The sequence below is a fragment of the Sus scrofa genome, chromosome 13 (assembly GCF_000003025.6).
Source record: "Sus scrofa isolate TJ Tabasco breed Duroc chromosome 13, Sscrofa11.1, whole genome shotgun sequence".
In the NCBI taxonomy this organism is placed as follows: domain Eukaryota; kingdom Metazoa; phylum Chordata; class Mammalia; order Artiodactyla; family Suidae; genus Sus; species Sus scrofa.
Window position 1 is genome coordinate 128,666,122 of NC_010455.5, and position 25,786 is coordinate 128,691,907.

At 38.1% G+C, this 25,786-nt stretch overlaps 1 protein-coding gene across 5 annotated transcripts in view; it reads left to right on the forward strand.

The window, feature by feature from the left end:
• The window catches only part of CCDC50 (coiled-coil domain containing 50), a 71,742-nt gene extending 46,899 nt beyond the window's left edge, over positions 1–24,843 (forward strand). For 2 of the 5 annotated variants that reach the window (XM_003483296.4, XM_003132590.6), the window contains 6 exons: positions 7,669–7,784; positions 8,207–8,251; positions 8,358–8,462; positions 10,706–10,785; positions 16,047–16,153; positions 18,238–24,534. In XM_003483296.4, coding sequence (XP_003483344.1) covers positions 7,669–7,784; positions 8,207–8,251; positions 8,358–8,462; positions 10,706–10,785; positions 16,047–16,153; positions 18,238–18,257 — 473 coding nt within the window. In that variant the 3' untranslated portion in view covers positions 18,258–24,534. Of the gene's footprint in view, positions 1–7,668; positions 7,785–8,206; positions 8,252–8,357; positions 8,463–10,705; positions 10,786–16,046; positions 16,154–18,237; positions 24,535–24,674 lie in introns of those variants that run through there. The other 3 variants (XR_002337811.1, XM_013982294.2, XM_013982295.2) reach the window with 3 other exon arrangements.

A 25,786-nucleotide genomic window follows, 5' to 3' on the forward strand; every position in this document is an offset into this window, starting at 1 on the left:
CTGGCAGTTTGGGCTTGTTTCAAACCTGGAGGTGATTCTTAGGTACTTCAAGTTTGAAAATGACTGCCTTGAGTTGCTTCCTGTCTTTAACCTTCTTCGACTCTTAACTCTACAGTTGGTGTTCTGAAGTGCCAATATCAGGTAAGTTCTTGGTGTTTGTATAGGAATGAGGTGAATGTTAGACGTGAGCCTCAAGTTTCCGGCTTCCCTGAGGCCTCTGAAGTCCATCATTGACACAGTCATGGTTCTCTCTCTCATCTTGTCTGGAAACTGCCGCTGTGATGTTTGCCGCGTGGCTGTCCCACTGCAGGTCATAGCGCTACACTATCTGGTAGTTTCCTTAGACCATACTCATCTCCCTGATTCTGTTTTGCTCTAATGGAAGTTTCACCGAGATGCAGGGTTTATTGGGAAAAGTACCAAGGAGGTGACTCTACTCAACTTTCTTCTATACTGTTGCCCAGCCACCTCTGGTCTGGAAAGTGGTTTCTAGGCTGTGGGTTCAAGTTGATTCTTTTGGTTCTTCCTATCATGTTATCTCTGTCATGTTTGTTTTAAGTTTTTAAAGGACTTGGTGATAAAGAAAATGAAAATTCAGTTCAGCAAGCCATATAAGTATCTGCCACAAATATTCTTGCCTCAGGCTTTATGTTTGGGGGGATATATGCTTGGATCTGAGCCTCAGAAGGTTTATGAGTCAAGCCAAGCAGCTGTATATGTAAAGAAACAATTGCAAGTTAGATAGACTTTGAACAAAGAGCTGCAGGGCAATAATGAAGTGGTATGATCTACCTGGAGTAAGATCACTCTTTATGAGTAAGTTACACTCTGCCCAGGTTTAGAAAGACATGTTGGAGTCCAAAAGGTATTGGGGAGGAACAGTGATTGCATCGACCTCTACATCTATGATTCTGTGAATCTGATTTTAAAAGTGTGCTGAGAGCTGCTTAACCCTATGGCTTTTAGTTATACTTGAAGGTATCTTAAACAGGCTTAGAAAGGGTGGAACTAATAGGAAATAAACACTGACTCACACAACCCTACTACTGGATTCATAGGCAAATGTTTTATTTCTTTTATTTTAATAGCAGTAAGGTTTAAAAAACAATGTGGCTAGGCAGGTACTAAAGTGGCTGTAATACAGCTGCTACTGTCTGTCATTTTGTATTCAACTTACTTGGCAAATTTTACCTATGTAGTCCCTGTAAACATTTGATTGTGACCACCCCCCCAACCCTAGTAAGGCAGAAGACTACATTAAAATAATTATTAAGTACTGGTTTCTACTAATGCTGTTCTAAAAGTACAATTCTTGGAGTTCATGCTGTGGCACAGTGGGTTAAGGATCTGGCAGTGTGTCTCTGTTGTGTGGATTCTATCCCAGGCTCAGTCCAGAGGCTTAAGGATCCCTCATTGCTGCAGCTGCAGCTGCAGCTTGAATTCAGTTCCTAGCCTGCATACTTCTGTATATTGTGGGTTTGGCCAAATATCCAAAAATAAAAGTACAATTCTCAAAGTTGTTAACATAGGCCAAAGTTTTATTTAACTTAATAACAAAGAAACTAGCAGGGCAACGAAGAGCTAGTTCTAAGAGCATTGATTTGCAGGACAGGATTTTATAATCAGTTGAAAAAGGAATATAGAATAAAATTGCTGAACTAAATGTAAGTTTGGTTAACTTTCTAAAGGGCAGTAAAACCAAACCACCTTTGAGGGTAACATCTCTATTGAGCTATTAAATTGTGATAGCTTATTAATTTTCTGCAGGTTAACTTCCAACCTCTCAGAACCATAACATACTATTCTGCTATGACATTCCCCAAGTGTCAGGCTGGCTTAGTATAAAATACTCTTGAATTTGTGTCACCGTATTACCTTATTCCAAGCTTGGGATTAGTTTGTCTTAAATACAGTACTTTTAAAAATTTTATCTTACTTTATTACAATTTCTTTAAAGGTTTGCTTTGCTTGTGTTTATTGAGGGAGGTCTTGTGTCCTCAGACTGGTGAATGATGAACTGAAAAAGACAAGCAAGAATTTGAGTTAAAAAATGAATGAGGGAGTTCCTGTTGTGGCTCAGCAGGTTCAATCCCTGGCCTCACTCAGTGGGTTAAGCATCTGGCATTGCAGCAAGCTGTGGTGTAGGTCGCAGATGCAGCTTGGATCTACTGTGGCTGTGGCTGTGGCTATGGCTGTGGCATTGTCCACAGCTGCAACTCTAATTCGACCCCTAGCCTGGGAACTTTGTATGCCACAGGTGCAGCCCTAAGAAGAAGAAAAAAAAAAAAAATGTGAAACTGTTAAAAATGGGGCTTACCTGAGTTTTTTGAAAGTTAGTTTGCAGATTATGCTTAGGCTACCAAAATGAAGACAGATGTTTTGTTAATCTCTGAGTAAACTGTGTTTAATAACTTTTTAGAACATCTCTGTTTTCTGTAATGACAGCCTTACACTGTATTTAGGTTCTTTCTTACACACTTACAGAAGTTCTTTTTACCTTTGGTATAGAGGATATTACATTTAGTGCGCAGTACTGTCAGTCCAGAAATCTGATATTCCAGGATATAGAAATTTTCTACTTATAAGACACACAAGTTCCAAGGACATATCAAGTTCAAATAAACTCTTCTTTTTCCCTCTAAATATTTGACCTGATATTGAGATAATACCTCAGAATTTAACTGTTTGTTTTTATAAGGGTAAAACTGGCATATAACATTATATTAGTTTCAAGTGTATATTTGTATGTATTGCATCCACAAAATGATCACCACCGTAAGTCCAGTTAACATCTAACACCATACATAATTAAAAATTTTTTCCTTGTGATGAAAACTTTTAAGATCTCTTCTCTCAGCAGCTTTCAAATATGTATTATAATACTTATAGTCTCCATGCTGTACATTACATGCCCATGACATATTTATTTTATAACTGGAAGTTTGTACCTTATGACTCCCTTCAGTACATTTTGCCCAAGACCCCAACCCCTCCTCTGGCAACCAAGGAACGGTTCTTTGTATCTCTGAGCTCAGGATTTCGGTTTTTGTTTTGTTTTATTTTTTTTTTTTATTTCCCCAATATATTAATTTTTTTCCTACTGTTCAGCATGGTGATCCAGTTACACATACATGTATACATTCTTTTTTCTCCCATTATCTTGCTCAATCATAAGTGACTAGACATAGTTCTCAGGGCTACACAGCAGGATTTCATTGCTAATCCATTCCAAAGACAATAATCTGCATGTATTAACCCCAAGCTCCCCAACCACCCCACTCCCTCCCCCTCCCCCTTGGCAACCACAAGTCTATTCTCCAAGTCCATGATTTTCTTTTCTGTGGAAAGGTTCATTTGTGCTGTATATTAGATTCCAGATATGAGTGATATCATATGGTATTTGTCTCTCTCTTTCTGACTTACTTCACTCAGTATGAGAGTCTCTAGTTCCATCCATGTTGCTGCAAATGGCATTATTTTGTTCTTTTATGGCTGAGTAGTATTCCATTTTGTGTTTGTGTGTGTATACATCACATCTTCCTAATCCAGTCATTTGTCGATGGACATTTGGGTTATTTCCATGTCTTGCCTACTGTGAATAGTGCTGCAATGAAAATGCATGTGCATGTGTCTTTTTCAAGGAAATTTTTGTCCAGATATATGCCCAAGAGTGGGGTTCCTGGGTCATATGGTAGTTCTATGTATAGTTTTCTAAGGTGCCTCCATACTGTTCTCCATAGTGGCTGTACCAGCTTATATTCCCACCAACAGTGCAGGAGGGTACCCCTTTCTCCACACCCCCTCCAGCATTTGTTATTTGTGGATTTATTAGTGGTGGCCATTCTGACTGGTGTGAGGTGGTATCTCATGGTGGTTTTGATTTGCATTTCTCTAATAATCAGGGATGTTGAGCATTTTTTCATGTGCTTGTTGGCCATCTGTATATCTTCCTTGGAGAAATGTCTATTCATGTCTTTTGCCCATTTTTCCATTGGGTTGTTGGCTTTTTTGCTGTAGAGTTGTGTAAGTTGTTTGTATATTTTAGAGATTAAGCCCTTGTAGTTGCATCATTTGAAACTATTTTCTCCCATTCTTTAAGTTGTGTTTTTGAGTTTTTTTATGGTTTCCTTTGCTGTGCAAAAGCTTGTCGACTTGATGAGGTCTCGTTGGTTTATTTTTGCTTTTATTTCTATTGCTTTGTTTTATTTTAGATTCCACAGATAAGTGAAATTATATAGTATTTGCCTTCCACATACAAGTGAAATCATGTAGTATTTGCTTTTCTCTGACTTATTTCATTTAGCATAATGCCTTGCAATTCTGTGGTCACAAATGGCAATATTTAATTTTTTCATTATTATTGAGTAATATACCTCTATGTATATGTGTGTCTATCCATTTACCCATCAATGGACACTTAAGAGTGTTTCCATGTCTTGGCTATTGTAAATAATAATAATTCAGTAAACGCAGGGTGTGTGTATCTTTTCAAGTTAGTGTTTTCATTTCCTTCAGATGAATTCTCAGAAATGAAATTACTGAATCATATGGTAGTTCTAATTTTTTTTTTAATTTTGGGGGGAACTTTTATACTGTTTTTCATAGTGGCTGCACCAATTTACATTCCCAACAACAGTGCACAGGGGTTTCCTTTTCTTCATATTCACACCAACATTTGTTGTTTCCTGCCTTTTTGATAGTGGTTATTTTAACAGATGTGAGGTGTGCTACCACATTGTGGTTTTGATTTGCATTTCCCTGATGATTAGCGATGCTGAGCAGTTTTTCATGTACATGTTGGCCATCTGCATGCCTTCTTTGGAAGAATGTTTATACAAATCCTCTGCCCATTTTTTAATCAGACTGTGTTTTTGCTGGTTTGTTGTATGAATTCCTTATATATTTTGAATGTTAGCCCTTTGTGGTTTGTGATTAGCAGATATTTTCTCCCATTCTGTAGCTTGCCTTTTCATTTTGTTGATGATTTCCTTTATTCTGAGGAAGCTTCTTAGTTTGATTTAGTCCCACTTGCTTATTTTTGCTTTTGTTGCTTTTGCTTTTGGAGCCAAATCTAAAAACTCATCTCCAAGTCAGTGTCAGAAAGCTTACTGCCTATGCTTTCTTCTAGGAGTTTTATTGTTTCAAGTCTTATGTTCAAGTCTTTAATCCATTTTGAGTTAGTTTTGTATGTGGTGTAAGTTAGTCATCAAGTTTCATTCTTTTGCATGTAACTGTCCAGTTTTCCCAGCACTATTCATAGAAGAGACTGCCCTTTCTCCATTGTGTGTTCTTGTCGTCTTTGCCATAAATTAATTGACCATATACACATTGGGATTATTTCTAGGATCTCTGTTTTGTTCCATTAATCTACGTGTCATTCTCTTTTTAACTGCCAAGAGTTCACACAGTCTTATCATCCTGTCAAACCAGTTAAAACTCTTCATTTGACCATTTCATTTGAATGCCTTCCAAGTATCTTTGATTGATATTAAAGCAAAATATTTTCTTAGTTAATTTTGTGGTGTAGAGGAGGAGGAGGAATAAGTGGAAAAAGTTTAGTTCTCAAAATCTGAGCACATTCCACTCTGTTTCTTTTTCCAGTGGCAAAACTGAAGGAGCAAGCCTAAGTGTGATCTCTCCGGTCATCCTCAGCTAGGCTTTGGCCTGCTCGTGGAAATGTCATTCTTCTGTAGACGGGCATATAGCAGCCTACCTTGTCCACTGACTTTTCCCAATGCCAACTTCCCTATCTAGTTTCATCTCCTTTTCCCTGAAATATTCCCTTCTAGTTATGACCAAGCTAATCATAACTCACGGAGGTTTATCTACTCCTGGCAGTATCCCACCTTTCCTGACTGTCCCAGATCACTCAAATCTGCATTAAAACCAGCCCAGCCCCTCATAAGATTTAGTAGCTCTAGAGATGATGTGAAATTGAAGTGGATTCTGTGTTCTAGGTAATCAGGTACTCATAGACCTAAATAAACTAAGAAAGCCATGTTTAGTAGACTTTATTTGTGAAAAGGCAGATGATTCTCTGGCTTTTGGATTTACCGCAAAGCTAGGTTTAAGCTCTAAGAGGCTTCACCAGATAACTTTTAAACTCTTCATTTGTCCAGAATTTACTTGTTGTTGTTGTTGTTGTTTTCCCTGTTTTGTTTAAAGCAAGTGAATCATGTGGTGAGGCATTTTGATAAAAATTGTTTTCATGTACAGTAACTTTGATAGACATAATACACTCAACTAGTAGTTCCAATGATAATTGCAATTAAGAATCAACTGGTAGGATTTAAAACAAACTGACAAAGCCAGATCTCACCCAGGGTATTTCTGTTAGAATATCAGGGGTTTGGGTCAAAGATGTCATATGTATTTAAAGCGCCCCAAAGTATTTTAATGTATAGATATGATTGAGAACCACTAATGTGAAGAAATAGGCAACTAGGAGTAAATTTTCTTTCTCCCTTCAGTAATCTGATTACTGAAAGTCAGTATTCCAGATGGTTGATCTTCTTCATTAAAATTTTTATTACTTTTAATTTTTTAAAATTAATTTATTTATTTTTATCTTTTTGCCTTTTCTAGGGCCTCTCCCACAACATATGGAGGTTCCCAGGCTAGGGATCCAGTTGGAGCTGTAGCCGCCGGCCTACACCAGAGCCACAGCAATGCCAGATCCGAGCCGCGTCTGCAACCTACCCCACAGCTCACAGCAATGCCGGATCCTTAACCCACTGAGCAAGGCCAGGGATGGAACCCGCAACCTCATGGTTCCTAGTCGGTTTCATTAACCACTGAGCCACGACAGGAATTCCCAAAATTTTTATTATTTTTTAATATAAGATATTCACGTTGTTGAATACTTGTAATTTATAAAGGATACAAAGAGGGAAATCCCACAATTTTGGAATAACCATTAACATTTACCAGTTAATTAAAACTTATAAAGAGAATATATGCTCTTATAAAATTTCAAAATTCCCTACCAGTGTCCATGTTCCTTTCTTCTCAAAGGAATGGAACTCTAAGGTCACTGTGCTGATACTTCACTTAGGGTATATCTTCCCTAAAATTTGGCAACATTAAAATGATCAGAGCTATAGGAACCATCTAAAGCAAGTGGGTTTGGTGACCATCAGAGCAGAAGCTGTGGCAGGGCCACCAGCTGGTTAATAGGTACTGTCACATAACTCCCAGTTGATGCTGTTTCTCTTTGAAGTAAGGTGTGCAAGGCAGAGGCAAAAAGGTGGGAAGCTTCTCCTCTCCTCCAAGCCTTGATAGCTTAGTCTCTTTAAACCTCCAACTAACTTATTTACTTTTCTGTAAATTCTTTTTAGTTTAGTGACTTAATCTTTTTTCACTTCCTATTTTGCAAAAGCCTCACTTACAGATCCTTGCATGATTTTCTACTATTAAAGAAGCTGTGTGAGAGGGAAGTTTATACCAAGTAGGTTTGGGTGGGAAACTTTGTTTAAATATGTGGATTATCTGTATCACCTCTCTTCCATGACTAGAGGGTACAATTATTTCAAGTGCACTCTACACTGCATTTTGGAGTGGAGGTGGTATTGTCATTTTTAGATATTGAAAAAAAACCTTTGTTATCTTAAATTTTGCCACTTTTCGGAGAACACACTCAGTTGCCTTATTACACCGGGTTTTTTCTAGGAGTGAAACCCAGAGTAATGAAAGACACTGTCTCTACTCCCTCACGAGTGACCCACAGGGATCAGGAATGGTCCGATGCTGAAATTGCCAGAAAACTGCAAGAAGAAGAAATTTTGGTGAGCAAACTTTAAAATTTTAGGTGAATCAGTAGGTTTTTGTGAATTGAATCAATCTTGACATTATGTAATAGGCATTATATTCCTCTGTTTGTTGAGAAACCGATACCTTCTTTAGGGGTAGAAAAATCAGGACAATAGAAATAGAGTATCCAGCAGTTTTACTTGCTGAATAAACTTTAGCAACAGAATCCCCATATTCCTGTGTCTCCTTTATAGAGTTCTGATCATTTCCTAGGAATCTGCTCTAAAATTTGATAAAAATAGACCCTGCTCTGACCAATGGAAGTATACTGATTATCAACTTCAGGGATGTTAATCACATCTAGTTTCAAATACCAGTTTATCTTTATGTAAATTTTTTTTAATGGACAGGATAGATTCTAATAAAATTATACTTTTTTGTATTTCCTATACCATAGGCTATCCAGGTGGACATGAGAGCAGCTCAAGTCGCCCAGGATGAGGTGAGTTCATGTTAGTTAATTTGTTTAGCCCATATTCTTTGGAAATATCCCAGTAACCTTCTGCCTACAACATTGCTGTCAGTGATGTTGCATGGATTTTGTTTAGGAAATCGCTAGACTTCTAATGGCTGAAGAAAAGAAAGCTTACAAGAAAGCCAGGGAGCGGGAGAAATCATCTTTGGACAAAAGAAAGCATGACCCTGAGTGGAAGGTAGGGTCTGTCTCTTTGTTTTTAATTAGAAATGAAATTAGAACTGAAATGAGGAGTTCTCTTTTAGGGTAACCTCACAATCTATTTAGGGTGTCCAAATCATCTGTATGGCCTTTGTGATTTTGAATTGTAAAAGTTGTTTCACTGTGAAAAACCGTATTGAATTCTTGAAAGTAACCTATGTAAAAAAGTTACTAAGATTGAAAACCTCATTCCCGCCATTTTAAGACCAACTGAGATGCAGGTGCCTCTGGTCATGAACAAGCTTAATTTTACTCTGCTTGCCTTATAGGAAATGTAGTCTTTTCACATGCTCTTTAATTTCCACCATGGCCGTCTCCTCTTCTCTTGACTTCCCCTGTGTGCTTGTATTGTCCTTCTTACTTGATCAGGCACCAGCTGTCTCTCTCTCTGCTCTGACATCACTTGATGCATAGCAAAGTGACAACTGTTCTTATTACCAGCAGTCATTGCTTATGAGACTGTCTAGCATGAGCTTGAACTGTTACCTTCCCCTCATTAATCAGACATCGTAGACAAAGGAGCCAGAGACTGCAGTTCATTCTGCTGTAATCTAACTGTTGTATGTAGTGATTGCAAGTTCATTTGAACAGATCTTACTCATTAACAGTGACTGTGCCCAAAGCACCACTCTGGACGTACAGGGAAAGACAAAGATAGATTTTCCTCATAATGATGTAGAGAGGAAGACACACTAAAGACAGATAACAAATACAGGGGGTCAAGCTGGCTGAAAATGCATAATGAAAAAACAACACAGGTGCAAGGGTGAGAATTCATACAGTGAAGGCATTCAGGGAGAGTTTGTCCTATGCTGGAAGGGTGCAGCCAGGGTGCATATCCATGATAGGGTTGATGTTTAACACTGTTCTCCCCCTCCCTCCCTCTCTCAAGACAGAATCCTCCCATGGACCTCTGGTCCTATCACAATCCCAGCATATGTTTTGAGAATGAAGACAGTCTTAAAAAGCAAATGAAAGTATTATTTCCATGTTAAGTATTATACTTATCCCCCTTCTTTACCTTCTTAGTAACTGAGGATTTTTCCTTACAAACATATTTCATTTTAGTAGAAGAGTTCCCAAATGCTTCTGTAACACAAATTAAGGTACAAATAATTGCCCAGAGTTACTCCAGTTCTTTGTTAACTCAAACTATGATGGAGTAGGTATTTTTAAGATTACGAATCAGGAAAGGAAGAGCAGGGAGGCCAAGTATCAGGACTTCTGTCATTTCTAGATTCTGTAACTGATGCTAAAATAGTTTCTGTCCTGGAAAAGTGGGCATGAAGTATGCCGTAGTTTCTGGACTTGAAAATGATCCTCCCTAAGTTAGATGATCAGAAATAAGTTTAAGAGCTTGAAGCTAGATGTCATAGGCCCTGGAAATCCACCAGTTCTGTTACCAAATCAAACTTGGGTCTGCTTGCTCATGCGCAGTGAAGCCAATTTATTGACACCAGGCTGTGGTGAAGGAAAATGCAGTATTTGATGTAATGCACCGTTCAAGTAGTCCTGGACAGTTAGGACTGCAAAAACCCAAACTCACCAGTGGGTTTCAGGAAAGCATTTTTAAAGGCCAGGTGACAGAGGTACGTCTTAGGGTATGTGATCAGCTTATGCACAGTTCTTTGATTGGATGATTGTGAGATAACAGGGTGGTGTCAAAAGGTTAACAGTTATCAGTCCTTAGACTCCAGTCTGCCTGGGGGCCGTGTGCTCATGATCTTGAAGTAGTTAGGGTCTTCCATTTGGTGGGGGTTTTCCCTCGCCTGTGAAACCACTCAGGAAATGTACTCCTCAGATATGATTATCTGGCTACTTTAGAGAGGAGCCGAACAGAGGATTTGGGGGAGGGGTCTGTCCCTCCAAGGCCGGATGGGGTTCCGCTCTTCTCAGTTGTCAGCTGCCTTGTAGTGTGTGGGTTAATAATGGGAGGCCAAGCACACCTCTGGCGGGGAGCATGTTTTTTGTGTGTTTAGCCCACTCCTCTGGCTGCACTGACAGCCTGCAACATACCTTCCTGACTCTGAATTTCTTTGTGTCTGAGGGGCTGTATTTAAAAATAGTGTATGTTGCTCAGTTGGATGTAAGCAACCTGAAATTACTAAAGGAAAGTTTGGCATCATTTAGATAATTTATAAATCTAATCTTTCTCTGTTTGTTGTTTTCTGTATGTGTGTGTTTTTCTTTCCTTTTTCCTTTTTTTTTTTTCCTCTGTAGCCCAAAACCGCTAAATCAGCACACTCAAAGTCAAAAGAAAGTGATGAACCTCACCGTTCTAAGAATGACAGGCCAGCACGGTAAGATGACAACTGAAAAGGAGAGTGAGGAACTTGATTTGGGGGCAAGTAAGGGCATGTTAGCTGCCTGAGTAGAGTGTTTGTTCCTTGGAGAGGAGATCCAAAAATCTGCAAGACTGTTATTTACCGAAGATAGTCTTGAAGGGCTATTTTCAAGCTTTGTTTCCAGTTTTAAATTGGATTGAACAAGTCAGATCAGGAAGATGGGGAATTTTACAGAAGCTGGGATATTGGACAAAAGATGTGCTTTATATTAGGACCAGTTCTTGTCTCTGGATTCACCGAATTGACTGCCATAAGCTAAGAAGGAATGAGAGTAACCATTTTCCTAAGTAAAATCCCAGGTTTTAAATTTTTACTGAGTTTCATGGTCACATTGGTGCGTGCCTGACATTTACACATGCCTAAATTCATTTCTGTGTGAGTCTCCAAGTCGTAGGCAAATACCCATTTGAGTCATTGCAGACTATTCTAAATCCCACTAGATCAAATAGCTGTGTCTGTGGTATGTATACTTTCTAACTTCTCTCAAGCAGTATGGGTCATGGTTATGGAGCAACTACTGTTTTTCTACCTCGAATTGTCAACATATAAGTCTCAGGGGAAGGAACCTTTATTTTTTTCTTTATTGCTTTCTGTTGCTTTTCAAAGGAAAATGTGATTGGAATAGGAAGAGAGAACATTAAATAGAAAAGACAAAAGTAACACTAAATCTGGCATTTTGAAAACTCTAAGTAGTTGAAACCTTGTATTTTGATCCTGATTGTTAATAATGTATTTATTAATTATTAAAACATAAACTTTATCACACTGAAAAATATACATGATTATTGCCACTAACTACTCACACTTAAAGTGCTAGACTTGTTTCCTTAAAGAGAATATATTTAGTGTCCTTAAAAAGCCATAGTCTATTTTTAAACCCAGGGGTTTTAAGAAGATAAATACCTTTCAGAAAATTATATCAGGTTGTAAAGCTTTTAGGGCAACAGTAGTGTAGGTTAGTCTTTCTAATTGTATAAAATTGGTTCTTCTTAAAGCTTTTAGTTAAGTACCTGCCAGATGTCTTTAAAAGCAAATTTTAGACCTACATAAAATTTAGCTTTATTCATCTCCCTGCAACATCCAAGTAAAATCAAAGTAACTGATCTGTTCTCAGTAGGTAAATAGGTGTGACTTATTATGCTTTTTTTAATCAAGGGAGTTAAAATCATCTTTAAAGTTATTATGTAGTCTTCAAAGTCCTTGGGCTTTTTAGAACACTAAAACTTCAGCAAATGTGATAGAACAGTCTGGAATGGCTACTTAAAGGATTTATTAAAGTTGAAAACAAGTTTCTGGAATGTAATACATGCTCTTAAAAACATTTGATAGAATGAAAGAATGAATAACCAGATGATCCTATGTTAAAAATCACTATGGCAAACGAGTGAAAAGTGGCCTCTGCGTAGTAGAACTGAAGTCTTTGACTCGAGAGGAATATTTGTCTTTAAAAGTCATTTACAGAAAGATGATATGATATGTGACAAAACAAAAATGAATTCGAATTTGGAGTTCTTATTGTGGCTCAGTGGGTTCCGAACCAACTAGTATTCATGAGGATGGGAGTTCAATCCCTGGCCTCATTCAATGAGTTAAGGATTCCACATTGCCATGAGCTGTGCTGTAGGGTGCAGATGCGGCTGGGATCCTGCCCTGCTGTGGCTGTGGCCAGCAGCTGCAGCTCCAGTTCAGCCCCTAGCCTGGGAACTTCCATGTGCCACAAGTGCGGCCCAAAAAGCAAAAATTAAATTTAAAAAAACTACTATTTTATAAAACCTATATTTTCATAATTAAAACATAAAGCCTGTTATTGTGTCATAGATATCTTATTCAACTGATATCACAGTGTGTGCTTTCTGGTTAGCATCCGTGTTTCCTCTTTCACATTTAATCCTGGTGGAACTGGAGTTAGCTATTTGTACAGAAAGAGATGGTTTCAAGGATTGAGAAACACGGCACTTCCTAGATCAAGATGTTTATTGCTTCAGTGCAGTAATAATAGTGGCAGATAGGGAACAAATTGTCATTTAAAGCTTGTAATAGAGGTAGTCAGAAGTCATTTTCTTTGCTCATTATAATTTTTATGCTCTCTCTGAGGAGATGGAGAACCAGTTGGCAATCTGAATTAATTCCAGTTCTTTGTAATTGGAAAATTTTTCAACTCAAGTTCCAAATTGTGTTAACTATAGTATTTTGTATTAATAGTATTAATTGGTATTTTATTTGGATTTATCACTTAGAAAATGTAGGGATTTTGTAAATCTTACTTAGTTCCTACATTATTCTTCTGAATGTGAAATATATTTGTCTCCACCTATTCATTTATCAAATATTTATTGAACACTCTTATAACTGCTCAGAACTCAAGTGAGCATCAGTCAACAAAAACTGTTTTCTATTCTTATGAAATTTACAATCTAAACAGACAATTGCAGAAATAATTATTTTGATTGTGTTGAATGTTATAGATGAAAAGTACAGGTTGTTAGAAGAGTAGAAGGAGACACCTAACCTAGTCTCTGTGTCTAGGAGGGCAGCTTTTATTTATTTTTTGCTTTCGTAAGGCCACGCCTAAGTCATATGGAAGTTCCCAGGCTAGGGGTCGAATCAGAGCTACAGCTGCAGGCCTACACCACAGCCACAGCAACACCCGATACTTAACCCACTGAGTGAGGCCAGAGATTGAACCCACATCCTCATGGACGCTAGTCTGGTTCATAACCCCCTGAGGCATGACACGCACTCCCTAGGAGGGATTTTTGAAGCAATGACTTCCGGTTGAATTCTGAAGCATATTTGGCTTTATTACAAGCTTAAAGATGTAAATCATTTCATAGGAACAATTGAAAACAGATACCCTAATATATCAAAAACTACAAAACAAACTAGTAGCTAACAAGATTTTTCCAGCTGTGGATATGAACACCCTTAACTTTGAAACAGCTATATCCAGTGCAACAGAAAATTTGGTGGGACCGCTGGAAGCAGTAAGCCAAGCTTTGTTTTCCATGTACCCCAAAATTGAACACAGCAGCAAAAGAACTGAGGGCATTCTAGATTGATTTGCTTATCCTTATTGGGGAAACATAGAGGATTTGTGGGCACCCTGTGCTTCAGTTCATACTTTAGTACCACTTTCCTTGGTGGTGAGTTGATAATGAGGCAGTAAACAGGGAGTTTTTTTGACAGCACCACTTGGCTTATTTTTCTATGGTTTCCGATTGCCTAATGAGGATAATTAAAATTTCTACAAAATAGATTCTGCCACCCTGATTACCAGTTCTGTTTTCTTGGGCCTAAGTTACTTCTTTAGTTAACTTTCTTAGTCTTGGAGTTATTGATTGTTTTGTCCCAACTCTTCCTGCCAAGCCTTATGTTACCTTTTAAAGGTGAGCATTATAAATGCCAGTGGATAATGAAAGGAAAACACTTATTTAATTTCTAATATTTTTTCAACAAACGGTTCAAAAAGGAAAACAAGAAAAATATCACGTTGTTTGCTATGCTCATATTAATCATACGTGTGTAAAAATGTATGAAAGGATAAAAGTATATGCCATATACCATTTGAAAATATGTTATGCGAGTGTATGTCAGTGTGTAAGGTTTTGAATGCAGATAATGCTGCTGATGAAAACACACACCTGTGTTGCAGAATATAGTACAGTAGTTAAGAGCACTGGTTTTGAAGTCCAGTTGAGTTTGAGGCTGGCTCTGCCACTTGACAATAGTGTGAACTTGGACAGATCACATGTGGTCTAAGCTAATCTAACTCTAAAATATGTAGATGATAACTACCTTGCACACTTGTCCTGAAAGGTAATTGAGATCGTCTCTGTGTGTAGAGTCCATAGCGGAGTTCTCAGTGGATACACAAGTATCCCTTGCTGACCTCTTCCAGACACTGACTACCTAAGGAGAGACCTACTGCTAGGGTCGGGGTGAGAAATTGAAAACACTTGTCTTTATTCCTGTATAACAGAACCCATTGTACCAAACTGACCACAACTTCCCAAATTTCAGAATGCTTTTGCATTCCAGAATGTATATTTATGTAAAACATCCTACAACATGGTTGTATATTTAGCAAATCTTTACCTCATCTGGTTCCAAGCTTTAATGCAAAATTTGAGCAAACCTTTGGAAAACAGCAACCAAAAAAAAAAAAGGAGAGATTTTCTTATACATCGTTAATCAATGCCAACTGTTTGTAAAACTCTGTTATATAATTAAAATTGTAAAACGTTTGGAGTATTAAAAATTTCCCAATGTTTTTTAGTTTTTGTTTTGACGTGAGAGTGCAAATGTATTACTGCCCTTTCCTTCTCTAAGCTCTACTCTGCCACCTAGTGGTGTAAGGAACTTTGCTCTGAATTTTATGGAGTTTTTTAAATTTAACTTTTATTTTATACTGGGGTATAATTGGTTTACAGCATTGTGTTAGTTTCAGATATACGGGAAAGTGATTCAGTTCTGCATATACAGATATCTATTCTTTTTCAGTTTCTTTTCCCATATATGTTATGACAGAATTTGAGTGGAATTACTTGTGCTATGTAGTAGGTCCTAGTTGATTAATTTATATACACTAGTGTGTTTATGTTAATCTCGAACTCCTTATTTATCCTTCCTCCCCACCAGTGTTCTCTCTCCATCCTCCCTTCTGACCTGCTGCCCTCTCTCCCTTACTTTCTTCCCTTCTATCCTTTTATTTCTCTTTTTCTTTATAAAACCTACCAAACAAAGTATAGTTCTCATTAACGGCACTGAACACATCTCATTAATCTTTGTTTCTCTAGCTCTTAGCATAATCCCACGCACATGTCAGGTGGTCAGAAAATATTTGTTTTTTTGTAGCCAGGAGGTGGGGTAGAGGGTGCTGTTGGTTAGTTGGTTTTTGTCCGCACCAGTAGCAATTGGAAGTTCCTGGGCCAGGGATCAAACTCAAGCTACGGCAGTGACAACGCTGGATCCTTAACCCACTCTGCCACCAGGGAACTCTAGAAAATATTTGGATTTATTGAGTTATGTATATTAAAGAAGTTGTCAGATTAAATAATGTATCCAAGATTATGCAGCTGGCCAGAACTAACATGAGAATTCGAAAATATTCTGGCTTTGTATTTCTACCAAAAATGTTTTTACCAAGTGATCCAATGAGAAGTGGAATTCTAGCCATCACTACTAAGAACATCTCTTTAAATTCTGACTTCCTTCAGGCCACCACCACCTACCATGACAGATGCTGAGGATTTGGATTACACTCATTTTACAAACCAGCATAATTCCACACGTCATTTCTCAAAGGCAGAGTCTTCTCATAAAGGTAAGAAAAATATATGTGGTCATGTTTAAGATCTTTTTAATTAATCCTCATGCTGTGGTGGAGCAATCAGGTGCTGTCGGATAGATCATTAGAGTAGAAAAATACGTTATCCTTCCTCTTAGCAGGCCACTAGGTAGTCTTCATTTATTAAAAAACAAAAAGATTAAAAGACAGAAAGCAAATCTTATCTTAAATTGCATGCAAGATTTTCTGTGTACAATTAGTTGATCCTTGAACAACACAAATTTGAACTGCACAGGGGTCCATTTGTATGTAGATTTTTTTCATGAAATACTACAGTACTATACTATCCCATGTTGGTTGAATCTGCAGATGCTTATGCAGAGGGCCAACTATAAATTATACATGGATTTTCAACTATGCAGAGGGTCAGTGCCCCTAATCCCCGAAATGTTCAAGGGTCAACTGTATTTGCATTTTCTCCAGGGAAAATTCATAGCTTTTCTTGACGGTGTACCCTACTTAGATCTACCGGGCTTTTTCTATCCTAGCTCATGTTTCCATCTGCCCATGACTCTATTAATTAGACAATAATAACACACATACACATGTCACACAAAACTTTTATGCAAAAGAAAAATGGGGCAAAGAAAATGAGGGAAAGAGAAAAGAGATCTAAGTTGGGACCAAATCTTTAAAGTGAAAGGAGTAATCAGTCTAGTTCCTCTACCAACCACATGACCTTATGCATTCACTTATGTGTATATATATATATATATATATATATTTTTTTTTTTTTTTTTTTTTTTTTTTGGCTTTTTGGCTCTTCTAGGGCATATGGAGGTTCCCAGGCTAGGGGTCAAATCAGAGCTGTAGCCGCCAACCTATGCAACAGCCATAGCAATGCGGGATCCGAGCTGCATCTGCGAACTACACCACAGCTCCCGGCAATGCCGGATCCTTAACCCACTGAGCAAGGCCAGGGATCGAACCCGCAACCTCATGGTTCCTAGTCGGATTCATTAACCACTGAGCCACGATGTTCACTCCTCACTTATGTGTATTTTTATGACAATCCTAAAATGAGATAATGAAAATGTAGTTTCTCATTAATTTGATTATAATGGTGTCAACATTGTTGGAATTATATAAGTTAAACTTATGAAAGCAGATTGCAACAGAATTTACAGGTATTAAGTGTTTATTTTTAAAGGTTTTTAAAGATTTCTTAGGTGATGTTTTCATTATCCTTTCCCAAATCTAATGATAGCTTTCCCAAACTCACATTTTCTTCAGTATTACAAAATATCAATGTACCAGTGTCACTCCAGACTAATTAGATTTGCATTTCTAGGGGCGGAGTTTTCCAGGCATTTGTATTTGTTAAAAAGCTCTCCTTTTGCTCCTGTGTCATTCTGACATTCACCCAATGTTGAAAATAAGAAGACATTATTTAAAAGAAGAGATTAATCAGATATTATCCGAACAACCCATACCCTGCAATTTTTCCTCTGTTGGTAGCCTTTTCACCATCCCTGGTTTAACTGGAGAAAGCCCAAGATTTCCTTTCTCAAATCATATACATGCATTACTTTCAGGAGGTGCCTTCCTGTCCTTGATATACCTTTGATGCATATTATTAAAATTACACGTATAGTCTGAATATAAATATAGTCATCCCTGGGTATTCCAGATACCTCCAGGATTTCAGAATCCTCTGATACTCAAGCCCCGTACATGTAATGGCATAGTACTTGCATATGACCTACACACATCCTTCCCTATACTTTAAGTCATCTCTAGATAACTTATAATACATAATACAGTGTAAAGACTATGTCAGTAGTCGCTAACACATGGCAAATTCAAGTTTTGCTTCTTGAAACTTTATGGAAAAATTTTTCCTGATTATTTTTGATGCATAGTTGGTTGAATCTGTGGACGCGAAACTTGTGGATATGGAGAGCCGACTGTATTCTTACAATCAAGAGCAAACAAAATATGAACCACTTGAAGTACATAGAAATAAAGATAAATTATTTTACGTGAGCAGGGAGAAAAACAGAAAGTTTCAGAGATTTTTTTCCTTAATTGTTTTTCTCCTTTTTTCCGCCTCTCTCCAGGTTTCCATTATAAGCCATGAAAACCTAGGAATCTGCCTTGAAAACGGACTCACTGTAGCAGAATTACTGGATAATACAAAATGCATTCCATGCTTATTTTTTTTCCTCCTCTATTTTGTATTCCTGGGATTTTTGGATCATAAATACTTTTCATTCATTTGAAACATTTTGGTTATTCCTGATCACTTGGGCAGTACAAGAAAATCTAGCTTCTGAATATTGACCACCTCTACGCTGCATATACTTTCTGGGATATAGTATCTCAGAACTCTATAAAATGCCATTTTTGTTAGGTATGGAGGATTGCCATCTAGGGAATAGACTTTATTTAGCAGTTGTAATTTTGTGGAAATAATGATCCAGGTAAAATGTAATGTTTGGATGCAATGCAGAATAAAAGCGCATAAGAAATAGCTTTATTGGGTACTTAAGTGCATGATATATTGAAAGACAGAGTCTTTTGCTCTTTTTACTCTTCAGGAAAAGAAATCACAGTCATAAAGTATTTAAAAGAAAACCTGTAGTTTGAAACATGTGACTCTGCCTACTAGGACTGTAGAGGTTTTGCGTATCCTTACACGCCCTCCTGAGAACATTGGCCTAGATGTCTTTCTCTAACTCTGCCTCTGCCATTGCTTCCTCAGTAGCAAGGCTTTCTGAAGCCTCTGGACATTGGACCATTTAGTAGTATTTACTGGCAAATGAAAATTAATTCTATGAAATTTCAATTCAAGTCTATGCAAAATCAACTGAAAGTGAAAAATTTTCTATCCCTTCTCTTACTTTATGTTTACAAAGCCAAAGGAAATGCAATTGGGATGATGTTTATATAAATCACAAGTTGATTTATGTAAACCATCATTCTCTATGGCTGTTGATTGAAATTTTCCTCTGATCTGAAAAACAGCAGTATTTTAGTCGGCAACCTCTCAAAAATATTTTGTCTCTGTCAGTAAGCAGATTTAATTGGATATGAAGTCGAAGTTGATAAAGAGGTTCTTCATCCAAATATTTGGTTCTGCCCATTTGTTAATGACACATGGGCATTGGATTTCTTTGTGTCAGACCTTTAAGTCCCTCCTTAAGAAATCTGGAATTTTTTTTCCAGCTCCTAACCTCATGGAAATGTTTCTTTCCCCATACTGGTTAACATAGGTGTCAGTTGCCACACTGTATATATAAATACTATCCTTTCAGGTGGACTTTCTATTGTTTTTCATTGTAGGAATCTCACAGTGTTGGCATTTTAGTGTGGGGTTGGTTTAGGAAAAAAATCTGTAGGTGACTTGAGCAAAAGTTGATAATCCATTCTTTTCCCACTGGGAACTGCCTTCTATTTGCCTTATCTTTTCCAGAGAGTCTTTAAACTGGGGCCGCGTTCAGGAAGCTCTTTAGGATAGTTTCTCAGAGTGGATTTGGGTTTTTCATTTTGAGAAAGATCTTTAGTTTTTGGATGATATAAACTTAAGTAAAACGTAGATAAGAATTAAGTTTTTTTCAACAGAGAAATGAAAACCCTTAGGGATGTAGTCATTTTGGAGAAATGGGGAAGAAGAAAACAGGACTTGGAATGGCCAGGATGAAATGAATGAGGAAAAATCTTGATCGAAATAGGCAAGGCCAGACCAAATGGAGGTCCTAGCCTTAAATTCTAGAGGGTGGTTTCAATATCCAAAAGTTAGGCATTGTTGATTTATAGTAATGCTGTATTTTTCCTTGTCTGCCCTGTGATTTTGCATCATGTTTTTAAAAAGTTTTTTATGATAGCTTTAAAGAAAAATAAAAAAGACAGTGTATTTTTATTTGAAAATCAGACAAATGGGCAACATCATTTGCCATATTTTTATTTTATAAATGTTTATTTTTCTATCTCATACAATGATTAGTTCTTACATTTAAAATTCTGCATTTCACTTGCCTCCCATGTACTACTTTATCCAATCATATTTATTATTATAAAATGCTAACTGGATGTATTTTACTCAAAAAAATGTCTGGTCACTTACCACATACCCAGGATGTTAGTGTTTCAACTGTCTTAGTGAGTGACCGAAGGTGGTATTTTCCCCCTGACACACAATTCAGCATCTGTATTGAAAATTTGTTATTTTGTTTAAGGTTTTTAAAAGATTAGAATTTTAAAATACTTTAATTTTATTTTTTTGTAAAGCAAACGCTTTTTAAGAAGTTTCAGAGGAACCCTTTCCCTGTGAATGAGACAGAAATCAAACTCAACCAGTTGAATTCCTCTTCTTCTCATTCAAATAATGTAGTTGTTATCTTTGAGACTCTAAAAGCAACTAAGAACTGTATTTTAAGGAACTGCCAAACATTCTTCACTGTGTGCTGTGCTTTTAACTTTGTCGTTTTTATATAAATACGGAAGCATTTATTTTGTTCCTGTTCCTGCCGTAACACACGCAATTTAATTTTTAGACCCACAATGTGTTATGCGTTGGTGTTGTGATGTAAACTAATCCTTCCGGCCTTGGAACATTTTTCCCTTTCTATAGCTCTGTTCTCTGGAGGCCAGGCTCCATTAACGTCAGTGTTGCTGAATGAGCACAGTATGTTATGGAGCCAGTATGTTAAGGCTACTGGACCTGTACACCCCTTTATCCCATCCTAACTTTTTCTAAGTCATCGCCTGCAAGTAAGGTTAGATAGGGGTCAGATTAAATGTTCTGGATTGAAAAAAATATGACTCTTCTGTCAAACTATGGTCACATATAATTTTCCTGGGAGACTACGCAGTTGCTACACATGCTTTAAAATAACATTGCAATTTTTACAAGGTGACTTTTGCATACCATTGCAGTACTGTTTCTCAAGTGACTTAACAACAGCCAGTGACAGACTAATGAACTGCAAAAAAGACTGTATGCTTTTTGATCATAGAGAAGCATCTAAATTAGAAAATACATGGATAGATGCTCCTGGGAGAAAACCTTTGTAGAATGACAGTGGCCACTTGGATCTAGATCAGCCTATTCCAAAATGTGTGACCTTAGGCCTTGTTGCCACTGAACTCACTCAACAAAATGATGAACCAGACCTATCTCCCCCTTTTCTTCTCTACTGTGGCCTGCAGCTGAAGTGGATGATAGATAAATCCTTTGCTTTGTCCAGACCTTCCCTACAGTATCAGGACTTTTGGTATAAAAGTAATTAACTTTTAACAGATAAGTGTTTTTCTTTAGGATGTCACATGTTCTGTGAATTTTGTCTCGTACCGAATTACTCTTTGGGAGCACCTGATAGAATAAGGTGCATTCAGTTTGCCCCACATTAGGCCTTGATTTTTAATGAGTGTTGTCTTTGCACAAAAATCATGTTGGAGCATACCAAGATTATTCATTTATGTAGTGAAAATTTTCTTGAAAGATAACTGGTGATCGGCTGTAATACCTTTGGCCTAATAAAGGCGCTTGCATAAGCTTTCTGAAGGACTGAGAACAAACTAGAATTTGCACTCAAAGGCTTTTTTCCCTTTCGGGAAAACACTGTAGGTGTTGGGAACATTAATACAGAAAAGGAACACTTCAGGTTGCTTTCACTGTTACATAATATACCATATTCTGATTGGCTTTTTAGAAATAAGCATAAAAAAATAAAAACTTACTCTCTGAGCAAAAAGGGGAAAAAAAACATATTTTTCAAGTACTTTGTCCATTGCTTGCTGCTCAGAATCAGAGGAGTGATTAGATAAAATGACCCCATTTTTTCTTCCTATCTGGTGGTGCCTGAGAGTCTTAAAGCCATATTGTTTATCTTACTGTTGATAGGATCCTCTTTTCTCCCTGGTCCATAGTAGGTCACCTGAGCAGGGAGAAGCAGACTGGAGACTGTCATGCACAGGCCACAGTGTCACCCGAAGTTCTCCTGCAAGAATCTCTTTTATCCTTGGTGACGTGTGAGATTATTAAAGGGAAGAGTTGAGGCTGTTGTTGCTCCTGCTTGTTGCTCCTGCCACTTAACTCTCATTGGAAATGCTCTAACCTATTTCTAGAGAAGTCACGAAGGAGGGGGTAAAGTAGGAAATTCTCACCTCTCCAGAGTCACCTTTCTTCTGAGACCTGCACTTTATGCCAGTAACGTCCGCGAGGAGCAGCGTTGCCTTAAATTAGTTTGATTCTGACCAGGGTGCACGTAATGTATTTCCTAGTTGTGAATGACTGTTCACTCTCCTTTGAGATATAAAATTTACAGGTGAGCCCCAAACATCCTTGTCATCCGAAGCTTTGGACCGCCTCCCTCTAGGCTGTGGGTGGCGTAGACACCGATAGGTATGTCATTTCAAGTTGCCTCTCAGTGTATGGATGAGCAGTAGTGTGACCAGAAAGGGTGGTAGTAGGAGAGGTGGAATTTCCTGAATGGATTCTTCAGATAGTCACTTCCCAAATACAAACTGAGGGGAGACTGTCCTCCTCTTCAAGAGGGACTGTCGAAGATACTTCCGAGGGTTCCATCATGTAGTGAAGGCACGTGTTACTGTTTTCTAAGGATTTCACCAACACTCTTGTGTGCTGAAATGCATGCATTAACAAAAAAAAAAAAGAGAGAGAGAGAGAAAACCAGAGGCACTCACTCTCCGTTGATGTGAAGAGTGTTTCTATTTTATTACTTTTAAGAGAAAATCTGAAAATCGTTTACTGTGCTGGGGAAGACACCAGAGTGTTTTTCAGGGTTTGTATTTGAAGCCACAAACTGACAGAATCATCTAAGTAATCATGTTGGTTTATGGGTCGTGTCTAGGCCTAAAAAAATTCTCTTTGCCCTTAAGTATTTGTAAACACTGCCTAGAAAAATGTTTGTAGTAGACTTAAATGTTTTGTGTATTCTCGGTAAACTAGAAGTGTGTTTTTCTCTTTTTGAGTAACTTTTCATAGCATAGGGAGCCAGCACTCTGCTGTTTTCATCATTTCATCATCTCTGCTGGACAGAATAGGTTGTGTAACTTAGTGCCTCATGAGTCATTGCTGAGGTTCATACAGAAAGAAGGGAATTGTAAGACAGGGTTTGCATGATATTTCATTCACAAAAGAGCAAGGATTAAGAACAGTATGGAGAAGACAGTTAGGAGAATAGACTATTACATGTCATATACTTGGGATACGTGTTCGTTGTACTGAGTTTCAGACCACAGTTGCTAGCAGAGCTTCTAGCTGTTTAGTGAAATTTTGATGTCAGAATTTTTAAAATTTCTTATTGAATTATTCTCTGAAACCCCCATAGGCTATAACCTCAGCTTTTGCCATAAACTGAAAACCAAATGCCTTTTCTCAGCTGCAGCTGTATTTTCCACCTGCCTCTGAAAGGCAGCCCAGTATTTAATTCATGAAGTATTACGGGAAAATAGCATGTAAAAACAATGTTCCAAAAAAGAGAATCCCCTGCGATGTGGTTTTCCTTAAGAATTCATCCCAGCACAGTCTTTTATTCTGAAAGGTGCTGAATTATAACATACAAGAGTTTGCTCATATAAATCAAGTTGCTCAGGAAATTGGGTGGTGGTGTTCAGGAGGTGGTGCTCTCATTTGTCTTATAATCTGGAAAAGTACTCTCTTGAGAGTGAGAGTGAGACTGCACAGTACCCAGATGGTTTTGGATTCTTTGGTAAGAAGTCCTTTGGCATTTGGAATGTGGATGTTTAAAAACCATGTGAAATATTATCCCCATCTGTCTGTAGCCAAGCCCCAGAGGGAAAGGCAGCTTTGAAATGGTTGCTTCATGGAGCTGAACAGAACCTTAATGGAATAGAGTGGCCTGTCTGAGGACAGAAAACCAAGAGGCCACCTCAGACCTCCTGCCTACCTAGAGATTAAGCAAAACTGTGAGGGACACTATGGATGCCTTAAAGGTGACTGATGTCGGGTCCTGGTGGGTATGTGTGCACCTTTCTGGACGAGCTGATGGAAACAGTCTGATTCAGTTCACCTTCTTGCAGCACAGGTTCCTGCTCGTGACCTCATCAGGGAAGGTGAGAAACAGGGTGCTGGGGACTCTCTACGTCCTGGGAGGTTGAGGTGGCCGTGTCATTCTGACTCTCCAGCACTCAAGCCTCCTTTCAGTGCCAGTTACACATCTACATTAATTCATCTATGCAAGCTTGTGTTTCAGTGCTTTTTTACACCTTATGTCCCATTTGATTCTTTCAACATCAGGTTTAACATTGGTATTATGAATAATTTTTAAACCAAAGTTTTGTGTCAGTCTTTGTGCTTGTTCTCCTGGATGGCTTGAGGCAAACACCAATCTTGTCCTTCTCTCTTAATAAACTCATCCATTTGTTAAATCAGCGGTCTCTGCCTCGTGTTTTCTTTACTGCATTCAAGGACTTAGAAGTTCTGGGAATATTCATTTGTTTTTTCTTCTTTGCAAAATATAGCCCTTAATAAACCTTTGTTTAATAACTGTAGTATTTTCTCTTATTGCAGTTCCATCTGCTTCCTGTAATGTGCCTAGGACATTAAAATTCTCAGTAAGTACTCCAGAGTCTAAATCGGCTAGAGAAGTAGTTTTAGTTTGTGTATAGTGGTTGGTGGCTCAGTTGATGTATTTAAGAGAAAACCAGGGAGTTCCCATCATGGCTCAGTGGCTAACAAATCCAACCAGGAGCCATGAGGTTGCGGGTTCAATCCCTGGCCTCGCTCAGTGGGTTAAGGATCTGGTGTTGCCCTGAGCTATGGTGTGGGTCACAGATGTGGCTCAGATCTGGCGTTGCTGTGGCTCTGGCATAGGCCAGCGGCCACAAATCTGATTAGACCCCTAGCCTGGGAACCTCCATATGCCGCAGATGAGGCCCTAGAAAAGGTTGAAAAGACAAAAAGAGAAAACCAGGTAAGTCGATGTTCACACAATGATCTGAATGAGTAGACTCCATGAGAGCAGCAACTGAGTCTGCACGACACATGATAACATCGATTTTGAAGATCGATGTTAATAATAACTACCATTTGTTTAACATTTTACCTTTATGAGGTGTGTTTATCTTTTTTTTGGGGTGGGGGGATAAATTGGCCATGATATAGAAACTGATTCTTCAGAAATTTGGCAGTTTACTTAAGACACCATTTTCAGTGACCATTGAATTGGTTTTTAAAGCTAACTAGTTTCCCTGAGCCAGGCTCTAAGCTTCACATCTCTTTGGCAAATGTGACAGGGCAGGGAATCTCTGTGACCTTATTATTTATCTAAATTATTGTCAAAATGTGTTAAGGAAACCTAATCCAAAATTGGAATTGGGGGAGTTCCCATTGTAGCACAGCAGAGACGAATCCGACTAGGAACCATGAGGTTGTGGGTTCAATCCCTGGCCTTGCTCAGTGGGTTGGGGATCTGGTGTTACTGTGGGCTGTGGTGTAGGTCGCAGACGTGGCTCGGATCTCACATTGCTGTGGCTGTGGTGTAGGCCGGCGGCTACAGCTCTGATTGGACCCCTGGTCTGGGAACCTCCATGTGCTGTGGGTGTGGCCCTAAAAAGCAAAAAAAAAAAAAAAAAAAAAAAAAAAATGGAATTGGGAAGCCATGAAAGGATGGCTTTCACCCA